This window comes from Culex quinquefasciatus, chromosome 1 (assembly GCF_015732765.1).
Source record: "Culex quinquefasciatus strain JHB chromosome 1, VPISU_Cqui_1.0_pri_paternal, whole genome shotgun sequence".
Lineage (NCBI taxonomy): Eukaryota > Metazoa > Arthropoda > Insecta > Diptera > Culicidae > Culex > Culex quinquefasciatus.
Window position 1 is genome coordinate 16311636 of NC_051861.1, and position 13233 is coordinate 16324868.

General features: G+C 37.4%; 1 protein-coding gene across 2 annotated transcripts in view; it reads left to right on the forward strand.

Moving 5' to 3' along the window:
* Window positions 1-465: 465 nt before the first annotated feature.
* LOC6051155 overlaps window positions 466-13233 on the forward strand; it is a 263249-nt gene continuing 250481 nt past the window's right edge. Inside the window, exons 1-2 of one of the 2 annotated variants that reach the window (XM_038248624.1) lie at window positions 466-907; window positions 8122-9023. In XM_038248624.1, coding sequence (XP_038104552.1) covers window positions 8879-9023 — 145 coding nt within the window. In that variant the 5' untranslated portion in view covers window positions 466-907; window positions 8122-8878. The remainder of the gene's footprint in view (window positions 908-8121; window positions 9024-13233) is intronic. The other variant, XM_038248626.1, reaches the window with a different exon arrangement.

The window sequence follows — 13233 nt, forward strand, 5'->3', positions numbered from 1 at the left end:
TCAGCTGGTGTAAACACTCTCGCAGGTTTCCCTGTCAGTAACATCGCAATCAAAACAAAACTGCACCAACCCCCTGCCCCTCCCGTTCCGCCCACAACCTTTCCAATAAGATTCTAGTACTGCGCACATGTAAACACACGCATACAGAGGTAAACTTCTCGCAACATCAAAACACTACTCGTCCAGCGCTCAGTCTCTTCACGGTTAATCTGACGTGTGTGCGTGGTATGTTGTCAATAATTGAACCATTCTTCAGCAGACCACCAATACTAAGGCGAGCAAAGCTCTCGCCGAATCAGATACTGGGTGGCTGCTAGTAGGCGGAGGTGGTCGGTGGAGCCGACCAAAACAGGTTTTTCTCGCCTGCTTCCCTTTTTGGGATACACGCTCATGTATTGGTGTTGCGCCGCAAGCGCTCCGTCGTCACAAGAGCGAATCCATGGCCTACTCTGCTGTTGAAGTCACTCTCAGTCAGTCAGTTGTAGTGAAACAGTAGTCTCGGTAGGACGTCTCCGCGGTCGTACGTAGTCGCGCCGGGAAGCACACTAGAGCTCCTAGAGTCCCCAGTAGTCTAAGGTCAGCTCTTTGGGGGATTAGGACTTTGATCGGGTTTATCGGGTTCGTTGTGGCGGGAAGGCTTCCGGGAAGAGTGCGTACGCGTCGTCGATCCGGAAGTTTCGTGCGAAGGGGTACGCGTGTGTATTCGTCGTTGTTGTGGTGGAGACAGACTACGGAGAAGGTGAACTAGTTGCCGTGCTCCATAAATCTTGTGCGTGTTGTTTTTGAAGGATAGAATAGACGTAGCCAGTTACCATGACGTAATTTCGAAAGCCCCGGGGAAGGATCGTAGTTGGAAGTCGTCCCTTCCAGGAGACAGACCAGTGTAGTGTTCGGTGGGTGTTCAAAGGTAATTATTACCTCCGTAGTGTCTTGTACAACTTTAGTGTTGTGTTCTGTGTTGGCCCCCTTTCTTCTCCATCGTTTCCGTCGAGAAACGTGTCAGTGTCTGCGTGTATCCGCTGGAGATGTTGAACTTTGCCAGTTCAACCAAAATAGGAACCACTGGAAGTTAGGGTTCCAACTCGAAACACCTGCAACCAACTGGAAAACGAATCTTGTCAAAGTGTCAGCCGACAAATCAACCCGCAAAGGACCCTCATTCTGAAAGTTTTCGGTGTAATGTTACCATGTTATGTCCAAAATTGATTCCCTGCGAACGTGCATGTGTAAGCGTGAAAGCTCTATCCCGCTGTGTACGAAACTTTCCTAGTGTTGGTGTGCCTTGCTGCTGTAAATGATGTTTTATTGTGGTCTTGCAAAAGGTGAAACGGTTTTGTGCTAGCAACGATGGTGTGAAGACGTCGGAGGATGATGTATAGGGAGGATGAAGCAATGTTTTTACCAGCAGCGATGTACTCGATGGACACAATGAGAGGATGTACAACTATGCCCCGTCGAGTCGCGATGTGATGGAATGGATGTCGATGTTGGCGATTGTTGAAGTATTCTGACAGAGCTGGACTAAAGTTCTGAAGTAGTGGATAAAGGGGTTGTAGTTTCGTTTGATGTGGAATAATTTACTCGGGAATATGGTAATCTCGTTTGGGGCTTCAGAGCAGTTGGTTCAATTGACGGTTGAAAAGTTTTCAATGGTCCTTACGCTTTTATGGAATGCAGTGAAGCGTTGTGGGTTCTGTGAAGCGTGGGGCTAAAGTTGTATTTATATGATAAGCAGTTCAATTAATTCAGCAAATGAAGTAGCTCTGCTATTGAAGAGATGCTTTTTCCTCTTTATTATTGAAATGACTAGTGCAAAGAATATAATTTAACCCAAAAATGACAAACTCTTCGTCACAGTGTCCTGATGCAAACAATGATTGAGTACGAGCTGTCACAGTCCTTCGAAAAATGTTGACTGACATATCGGGCGGTTAGTAAAAACAAACCAGCTAGAAGTCGCTAGGCAGAAAACAATTTAAGAAAGAGATAGCAAATCTGATGCAAACAAACACTCAACTGGCATGTAAACATACTTTGAATGTGTAGGTAAATTTCAGACTAGAAAGCCTTATACAAATGTCGCTTCTTTGAATGTCCGCTAATTTGAATGCTCGCCAATTCTAACGTTTTCGAATAAAAAACTACTCAAACGTTATTTTGTGCTTTTCGCAGCTTTCAGTCGTTTCGCTTATACAAATGCATTTCCATTCGAATTAACGAATCCGCTCTGTATACTAGTACCCACTGTAAACAATATGGTTGAAGTTTACCAACTTTAAAACTAACATCACACAGAGGTTATATGACAAAAACCATTTTTTTTTTGTAGTGGCTGAATTTTAGAGACCTGAAACATTTTACATAAAGCCATTCGTTCCAATCAGCTGGCTAGGCACCTGCTAGTAGTGACGGATGTAACCCTCCCGACCATTCCGTCCATCACTTCTCAACACCGTTCGTTCTTGAATTCTTTGCACATTTCCTCCTAACTATGAGCATCCCGTTTTGGCTCGACTCCAGCATACAGTCGTCGGACAGCGTCGCGAACCGGTTCGGACTTGTGCGTTTCTTGCAAAACTGGTTCTCCCTCTCGCTGATAACAATCATCTGGGTTATAGAACGACGGCGACGACGACGGAGGAAACGGTTCTTTTGCGTCCAATCAAACGCACCCAGAAGAGATAGATGCAAGGAATAGTGCTGATGATGCAAGCTCAAATCGCAAATCCAGTTAGAATCCCCTCTGGAAATTCCCTCGCTCAAGCGTTGCAATTCTAGTATGAATTGTTTTCCCCACCCACCCCAACTACGACTCTGGTGTAGTTTGGATGGGTGAGGGAAAACTTGTTCCGTTTAGAATTGTTAATCAGTCACTATGGTTTTATTTTCAAATTGGATTTATTATTTTATGGATTACGCTTTTGATACAACAGTTTTAAAGCTAACGCAACGTTCAAGTAAAACATGGAAATCGTTCTTGGAATGGTTTGCTTAATACCTTTTTAATTAATTTCTGCACCAAGATTAATTATTTGTTCTAAATCGAATATTTCTCATTGTAAAGCCTTCCTTAACTTAGAAATGGGGATAGGAACATCGTTACTAAAAATTAAATCTTTTTAACAAGATTGTTTACACTGAAAGATTTTTTTTAAAGTAATTTTGAATGTAAGTCAATGTACAAGTATTCCAGTTTTTCTTCGGTTTTTATTGCAGTTTAATACATATATTAAAATTTTGTTTTGTAGATGCCGCTACATGTTATATCCCAATCTGCGAAACAACTCTTCACCCCAAATTTGTGGGCAACGTTGCGTGTAATCTTCCAAGAATTCATCACAACCACTCCAGAACTTTTTATCTCTTGACCAAACTCACCGTAATTCCCGGAAGAGCGTCTCGCACAATTCAATGACCTTTCACTACTCTACCATCGACGCCAGGCTGACAAAAACAACTCCACCCACCAAATTCGTTCCCCTCGTCAATGCCGGTTCCGTTTCCATAACAACCCAATCGAGTGTCCCTTGGGCGAACAACAAAATATAAGATAGGAGACAGAAAAAAACACCCCCGCCTAAGCTGGAGGAAGCACAAAAAGTCTCGAACAAAAACCACAATCACTCTCTCTCTCTGCCGGGGCTTTCCGTTTTCGCAGTAACCACCCTTAAAGCAAGACACAATTCGTCCCTTGATTGCGCCCCCCCTTGCTTTCCAACCTACCCTCTAATCATTTTAATTTATCATACATGCGAGTTTTTATAGGATTTTCCCGGTTTGTGAGCAAAATAAACAAACAGCCCAGCGCATTGGCAAATAAATTTTCTTATCTGTTTTCACCCCACAGCCCACCCCCTTGTGGCGGGCACTCAGAAATTTCTTGAGGATTTTTCTTTCCATTTTATTTTATATTTGTCTCCAAGACGAGAAACTCAGTGCGCGCAAGCAAACAGGGTCCCGCTCTCCTTAATTTATGTTTCTTTTCGCTCCCGCGCCTGACGTGCTGCAACACTCCGTGTCCGTGTTGTAAGGAAAAAGAAAGCGGGAAATGAAAAAAAAAGCTGGGTGGCATACTTTCAGGCGCGCACCACCAAAATAAATAAACTCCCCGGGAAAGAAATTTATGATGAATGGTAAGGGGGAGGAAAATTGCTCACGCAACGATTTTAGTATTGGGTTGAGAAAATACATACATAGCTGAAGAATTTTGTTTTTCAGGAGTGATAAAATTTTCTTTGAACTCACTCTAAATGACAAATTTTAAGTTTTTTCGGAGTTGTCATTCTTCACCTTCATACATTTTTTTAAAAATTTGATGGTTTCGTGCAATGTACACCCAACTGGCAGTCGCATGATTGTGATGCATGGCGGCATGAAAGTATATCAGAATCTGCATGAAATCTGTCCTCATGCATTTTTTGCGATATAGGAGTATGACATTTTTGCCCGTTACCGACAATTATCGTCATTACCGACGGCTTTTTGGTTGTATTTCACAAAAAAAACACTTAGCAGAACGAGGATTGAACCACCAACTTCTTGGTTATTGATCCGACACGCTACCACCGCGCCATGGACGCTTGATGAAAAGTTAGTGAAAGAGCACCAACATATGCTTCTCTTTGGAGTGTTGCTCGGGGACGGGCCAGCTTTATATGTGTTGGTGAGAACTGCAGATCGCTGAAGTTTTTACACGCGGGCAAAAATGATCTACGGGCTTGGTGCAAAAAATGTTATAAAATATGACATTTTCTGCAGCAAATCCAATGTTGCAGATTTTGAGATATATTTTTCCTTCGGGTGTAGGATTCACTCCACTGAGAGTAGTCTATAATCCTGCTCTAATCGATTCCTTAAAAAGAATATAGCATGAAGGGTTTTTTTAGGGCTAAAAAAACATAACTGAAAATAATGTACCGTAATCTGGGGTGAATCGGGACTACAGTCTGAATAGGGACAGCAGTTTCTAGAGCACTTAAAGCTTTTAAATTTGGAAATGGATGTACACATTTTGTTGGCCTGAGTCTGTTCTAACCGAAACCAATCAGAAAAATCAAAATATTGTATTCCAACATGGTTAAAACTGCTGTCCCAATTCACCCCATGTGTCCCGATTGACCCCAGTTTACGGTAACCATTTACACGATTTTAATTTTTTAACATGATTTTAAACCAATTTTAAAATATGTTAACTTATGTGAAATTTCAATATACATTTGATATATCAAGTAAGGAATCGTTTGTACCCAACCCTCTCCGATGTCAATTAAACTTTATATAGATGTTATCCTAGGCCAGGGGTGCCCAACCTTTTGGCCCTGCGGGCCAGATCTGATATTTCTGAAGTAGTGGCGGGCTAGTTCCGGCTAGTTGTTTAATAAAAGTTAAAAAAGTAAACATTTTTTAATAAAAAAATATTTTATTAGGTTGTTTCAAGTAAACAAATAAATAAACTAGTGTTGCAAATATGATTCATATATCTTAATTTTAAGAAAGAAAAAACAAAGATAACTTCCACAGGTGTGTTTATTGGATTTATTTTTATTTTGTTTTGGGTAAAATTGTCTTGCAATTGTTTATGTCGATTGAAGTTTATTACCTTAATATCATTAACTAAAAAAAACCTGCAAGTTTTTTTTTTAGTTTGAAAAATCTACGAGACAAGATAAAATTTATTGAAGTGGAATTAGATTTAGTGACACGTCAATATTTCTTCGTATGATTGATTTTCTTTTTTAAATGTTTTTTTTTTTCAGCAAAACTTTATCAGTGAAAAGTTGTTCTGAAAAAATAAGTTATTTTTGCTTATCCATTTATGAAAAATCAATTTTAATCAAAATCCTCAAAAAGTAATAATTTAATTAGAAGTAAAATCAGCAAAAACTTTTTAATTAAGTATTTTTTGCAATCTTTTTGCAAGGTTGACAAGAATAAAAATCAAAGAATGATTAAATGTGAAATAAAAGCATTTAAAAAAACAAAGGCAAAATCCAAACAAAACTTTGAATTTGTAACATGTTATGTCAAAAGTAAAAAAAAATCAAATAAGAGTTTTGTTATAATACCTAAAAGATTGATCTCAAGATTATTTTTAAAATTTTGACACTCGATTTATTTATTAAGTATTTCATGAAGAGCCTTAAGGGCCGGTCATAGAACTATTTTGAAAAGCCATCGCGGTTCTGATAAAATGGCTTCACGGGCCGGATACAATACAATGTACGAGAAACCTATTGCTGCATTGGCGTTGAACCAAGTTTAAATAAGACGGTGAGATAGCCGAGATGGTTGGGACGCGGACATGGTAGTGAAAATATACCCTTTCTAATCAAACACCTATCTTCGTCATATGGAGAGTTTGATGCTCGATTTAAGCTCCAAAAATACTATTTAGGCTATAAACATACCAGGAACAGCACCGCCTCGTGTAAGCACGCAAATTTATGGCATTTACTGGCCAAAAAGATCAAATTTAATGCACTTTTGATCATAATTTCTATTTTGCGAGACCATTTCTCATCATTTTGTTGGCACACACATCCACACGCAAGATAAGAGCTTAACTGCTTAAGTCGCCATCAATATCTTTTCACTTGCGCTAACGATTTCAAAGCGCTTAAGATATAAAATTGCTTTCAACTACCGGCAACATGTTCTTTTGACCATTACTTAGTCACTCACTTGAAAAATAATCCCGAAAAATGTAAATAATTAGCAAGCACCATAAAAAAACAAACGCGCTAAGTCTTTTGACGTTTCGATTTTGACTACACATTCCAATCGAAGGCTGAAGAAAACCGAGCGAGGAGCGAAGGCAAATAAAGAACAAAGGGTGGCCACCAACACCACCAGCAGCGCCTGTTGGAGTCAGCCAGTGATGCCAGGAAACTTTCGCCATGAATGCTACTTTTCGTGAGTGTTCGCTTAAAATTTCATCAATTTTAACAGCATTGAGCAGTCCCAAAAGAGCGCTGGAAGAAAAAAAGAACTAAGCTGAAAATAGAAAAAAGGGTGTGGCCGAATGCACTCGACTGATCAGAATGCATTTTTGAATATTTTTTTTTAAATGCTTGTAAAAGGAATAGCATAACTTTTAATAAAACTTAAAATAAACAGAAATGTTCACAAAAAGTTGCTCTACTCGTTGGTGAACTTGGTTTTAGAGAATTTCAAGGAACAATCCAGATTATCCAGCATCATTCAAACACGACCGCTTATTAGGCTTAAAATGGGCATTTTCCCCTAATCTGAATTTGACTCTCGCCAGATTGATGTTGTTTTTGGGGTGAGCAGACCTGATTTTTTTTTCTTTTGTACATGCTTTTTGTGTACACGTTTTCTCATACAATATTACATGCTTTTTCTCACAAAGGAGATGTGCACGCTTTCGCATGCGATTTTACCATCGGATTTATTGCTGTGATATGATGCCAGTTGCACTCGAAAACAACATTTGAGAAACACTCAAGTTATTTAAATATTTTTTGTTTTCGTAATTTAAGTATAACTGAATCTCGAAACCGTTGCATGTTTTAATAAGAGGTGAAAGACAAACTTTTAGGAAATTTAGGAAATACATTTACGGACCCAATATTTCAACAATGTGATTGTTAAAATCATTAAACTTTCTTTTAAATTAAATTGTAGACATTACTTTAGTGGATGAATAAAAAATATTCCGATAGTAATTTAAATTTTGCCTAACAAAAATCTTGATGCATGACCGCTTTTGTTTTTATTTTTCGAGACTAGAAAAAAAGAAACTTCATTGATGGTAAGATTCTTATTGCGAAGCAAAAGGAACTGAATGTTTTCAATACCACTCATTAAACTAATGCGCAACTCTTTAAAATCGCCATTAAGCCCGTCCCTGAACGAATCTTCTCCGTCATCACTGCTGTCCTGACTCACCGATTAAAACTTCCTGGTCCCTAAAAAAGCCTTGAGATCGCTAATAGGCATCAGAGGGAAAAAAGTTTCTCAAAAATCCACTCATAACTCATCCACTTAAGCAGTACTCCGGCTCTTGGTCAGCGAGTTGATATCACTTTTTATTTTTGTTAATCATCCCGATTAATTCAAGTTGAACTTTTTCCATCTTGTTTTTTTTTTCGCTTGCAGACCTTGGCGAGTTACCAACTCATCCTCCGGCGTAGAAGACGTGGTAGACCGACACAAGTCCAGCTGAACTCCAGCGGCGTACTAGTTCAGAGAGGAAGCACCGAAAATTATAATAAATGATCGTTAATTAGAACTATGACTGGAAGCTTTTCAGTCGGTCGCCGGCACTTCACCGCCAAGCCAAGTTTGCCAGAGCTGGTGCCACGAGTGTGGTGAGTTGATGATTACCGCGAGTTCGAACTAGCGTGTGCCCTCTAGTTCAACCATCACGGCTTCTTCGTGTGGATAACGCCAACAACCTCTGCTGTGCAGTGTGAAATATTTGATTACCTTTGGAAAAATAAGCTGTATGAAGAGAGTGAAGGAAGCATAAAGTGTTGGAAAGGTGAGAAAATTGAAGAGAGATAGTGATCAACAAATAAAAGAAGGTAGAATTGGGTGGAATTCTGGAAAAAGAAAGCGAGGAAGAGCTTCCACCATTTTATAATAATTTCGCCTAATGTGTCCTAGAGTAGTGCTTAAGATTTCAACCCCGTCAAATCAGTGTCTATTTGGTGTTTTAAACAGTGAAAATCGCATTGAATAGCTCAAGTAGTGAATAGTCAAATTAGGAAAAAAAATCCACAAATTAGTGCTCAATTGGTGAAGTTGTCCAAGCCATGACGTCGTGCTCAGTTCCGACCAAAACCGTTCTTCGTCGTCCTTCCTCCTGGTGATATGTCACTGCTGCGAAGTGGTGGCGTGGACGACGAGAAGAATGAACTGGATCATACTCGGGGTGGTCTTCATCCTAGCCTCGCCGCAGCTCCGTACGGATCGTCTCTCCTCGCCGTCGTTGGAGTCACTGACGAGTTTTGTCGGTGGTGGGATAGCCGCCGTCCAGGGGACGCCACTAGTTTCAGGTTAGTGATCTTATTCAAGATTTTTTTTGTCGGTTTGAAGTCTTAGATATAGACTTAGGAATGTTTTCCATTCCTTAAAATTCCCATAAAAAATGTAAATCGATTTAAGGTTACCAAAAATGTAGTTTTAGCTAGAGACCCTAAATAGGGAGACTGGTCTAAGCTTGCTAAATCGATCTGGCAACGTATGTTTTGAGCTTGGCAACACTGATAAGTTTTGCTGGGCGTAAAGGCAAATGCTCGTTTGGATACGTCAAACTCGCGTCTGTTTGTTTACGTCACATTCACTTCGTCCAGTCTCCCTATTTAGGATCTCTAGTTTTAGCTCCTTTTCTAAATACAGTCCAGGCTCGATTATCCGAAGTTTCGATTATCCAAAGTTCGATTATCCGAAGTTTAAAATAAAAACTAACCTTCTACCTACATGATTGGTGCCTTCCTCACTCCTAACCAAATATGGATCACACGCAAAATCCGGAAATAATTTCCATCTGGATTATAAATTTATTGGAAACAAAGTACGAAGAAAACAAGAACTCAGGTATGGAATTAACTAAATTCAATTAAAATCTAGCTCAAACAGTATTGACAGAGTCGCCAGATTTTAGATCTTCCAGACTCTTTTGGATGGTTTTCAATAGCCTATTAAACGATAGGTCGGAAGATGGTTTCGGACATAGTTTTCGCTCAGATAAGTGAGATCCGGCTTCAAAAAAGTACATAAATATGATTTAAGTGGTCTGACAGGGTGAAACAGGGATGCCAGATCTTCAATATTTTAGACTCGTCTTTCAATTATCTATCAAACGGTACATAACATGATGATTTTTGATATGATTTCCGGGCATTTATGTAACATTAGGGTGTAATATGGTTGTATGGAAAAAAATAAAGTTGTCCAAATTTAGTGAGCACAGCACTTTTTTAGTTCCTTCTGGGGTCCTAAACAACTCCCCAAAGTTTGGGACCGATTGGTTTAGTCCTCACTTTGCGCAAAGCGATTCAATTTTCCATATAAATTTGTATGGGGAAAACCATTTTTTTGGATTTTGGTATTTATCAAATCCACGTTTCATATTATATCAAAACCGGACTCATATTCGGATGCTCTGGAATGTCCTCTACATTTTTCCCGAAGAGAGTATGGTGCTAGCTTGCCCCTAAAAAAAGATACAACGTGTTCAAAACTCGTCTAAAACGTGTTTTTTGCTCGAAAATCACGTTTTAGACGAGTTTCAGGGTGGCCACTCAAGTCGGGAAATCGGGAAAGTCGGGAAAAAGTCGGGAATTCGTCAAAATCCGCCAAAAATCGGGGAAAAGTCGGGAATTTATGATTTTATGTAAAAAAGTCGGGAAAAGTCGGGAATTCTGAGCTTTTTTAACTCTTGAATAAATTTTGAAATATTTTGTACAATTTTCAAATTGAATTCACTAATTTCTGCTTTGGTAACTTACTTTAAATTTAAGGTTATTTTCACTATTTCAATATATTGAGTATGGAAAAGCTGTTTAAGACCTTTAAAATCTTTATAAATATTGGAGTCTTTCACACAGATTTTCAAAATATTTTTTTATGAATCAAATGATCACTTTTAATTTTTGTTCACAAAACAAGAGGTAAAGTTGATGAAAAACTAATATAAAAATAGAGCGTAATGGCCAGCTTAGAGTTATGATTCTATTTCATTTTGTCACAGAATTGAATATTTGAAACAGGATTCGAACTTGAGTTTGGCAATAGTTTTTTTGAATAAATATTTGTAATTGTTTAACTAAATTCATTAAGTAATTTAAAATGTGTTTTTTCCAAATGTTGCCCTTGAACTTTTTTTTGTGAGTATGGACGGTTTCCACGCGAAATCGACCATAAAAATACGATTTTGAACCGGACCATTTCCGATCTTAATAAAACTTGCTGGATCGTTTGTCCTGCTCATATCAACAACTCCTGTGCACTCAGTTTAGTAATTCACAATGGCATTTGAATTTTAGGAATTCTTTTAGTTTTAAATTATTGGTAATTACATTTAAATTTTAAAAATCATATCTTTTGAAGCAGATGTTCAAAAAATCGATCGAAAGTGTGTTTTAACGAAAATCGTGCGCTCTTTTCAATGAAAATATTTCCACAAGCCGAAACTTTCATTTTCGATCAAAAAACAGCCAAAAATCAAATTTTCTTCGAAAATCAGGCTGAATACACCCTTTGATTCAAATTTTGCCATTACCATTCGAAAGAGCGGACAATTTCCCACTTTTCTTCCATAGACACCAAGTTGGAGCGAAAGCGTTTTCGAGTGGTTTGTAAATAAAAACCTCTTTTCGTTTTTTTTTAATTTTTCCAAAAAAATAAATTACATGTTAAATGGCAAATTTTGTAACAGATCCCTTTTTTAAACTTAAAATAAAGTTCTGCTTCCGTGTTTTTGAGTTTTTCCTTGACGTACCAGTTTCAAATACATATAAAAGGAACGAAATAATTACTAAAGATAACCAAAAAAGGTGCACTTAAGGTAACATTTCCTGAACCACTTTTATTATGGAAAAAATGTTTATCTCACTCGTCAGTGTTGTTAATACCTGCAAAATATTTTTTTCCTATTTTTTATGGGTCTTAGGGTGATTTCTGTAGCGTCAGGGCGGTTCAAAGATGACAATTTTGAGTATTTTTTAATAATCATTGTCAAACGCCGTTTAAACTGAACTCATGCGTATTTTTCCTTGAAAGCCAAATTAGTCACTTTCCATGTTCAAACCGGATAAATTAAGTTGGTTTAAACAATGTCAAGTTGTTTTTGGAAATATGTGTTTTTTTTTTTTTTGCAAAATCGCCATAATTGTCATTTTAAAGCACACCCTGACGTGCCAGGAACCACCCTAATTACCTAACAAAAATTATGTATAAAACCCGAGAATTCCGGAGATTTGAAGCCGATCCGAGCACTTTAGAGTTTGGCCATGCCGTTTGCCTGGAAAATTGTTGTAAGTCACTTAGCAGAATTTTGTAAGATGTTCAATAATTTGTCAACGTATTTTTTTTCCTACAATTAAAATTAAATTCAAATCCAACACAGGATTTTTGATTTGTCATCCTGAGAATAATTAAAGTAATAGTAGGACGAAAAGGGAATAAATATCACAGATTTTTACAATTTGCAGATTTTCTATACAAAAATTGTTGTAACTTTTCAGAGATTTGATGAAATAGCATGTTTATTCTGCAAATTTATGCTTGATATAATTAGCTTCAAATCTACGCAAATAGTTTTGATAAACACGAATAAATGATGTTTCCAGATGAATTTGGAAAATATAAAAAGAAAAAAACGTTTTTGCATGTATTAACAACACTGACGAGTGAGATAAACATTTTTCCATAATAAAATGGTTCAGGAAATGTTACCTTAAGTGCACCTTTTTTGGTTATCTTTAGTAATTATTTCGTTATGTATTTGAAACTGGTACGTCAAGGAAAAACTCAAAAACACGGAAGCAGAACTTTATTTTAAGTTTAAAAAAGGGATCTGTTACAAAATTTGCCATTTAACATGTAATTTAGTTTTTTGGAAAAATAAAAAATAAACGAAAAAAGGTTTTTATTTACAAACCACTCGAAAACGCTTTCGCTCCAACTTGGTGTCTATGGAAGAAAAGTGGGAAATTGTGCACTCTTTCGAATGGTAATGGCAAAATTTGAATCAAAGGGTGTATTCAGCCTGATTTTAGAAGAAAATTTGATTTTTGGCTGTTTTTTTATCGAAACTGAAAGTTTCGGCTTTTGGAAATATTTTCATTGAAAAGAGCGCACGATTTTCGTTAAAACACACTTTCGATCGATTTTTTGAACATCTGCTTCAAAAGATATGATTTTTAAAATTTAAATGTAATTACCAATAATTTAAAACTAAAAGAATTCCTAAAATTCAAATGCCATTGTGAATTACTAAACTGAGTGCACAGGAATTGTTGATATGAGCAGAACAAACGATCCAGTAAGTTTTATTAAGATCGGAGATGGTCCGGATTTTGAGTGGTCGATTTCGCGTGGAAACCGTCTATGGGTAAATTACCTGCCATAGATAAAGCTTGATTTTCAGTTTACGGAAAACTTAAATATCGAATAAAATCCAAAATTGAAAAGATTTTTACGTTTTGAAAACATAAAGAAAATAATGAAATTGAAAAAAAATAATCCAAGAAATTTTGAGTT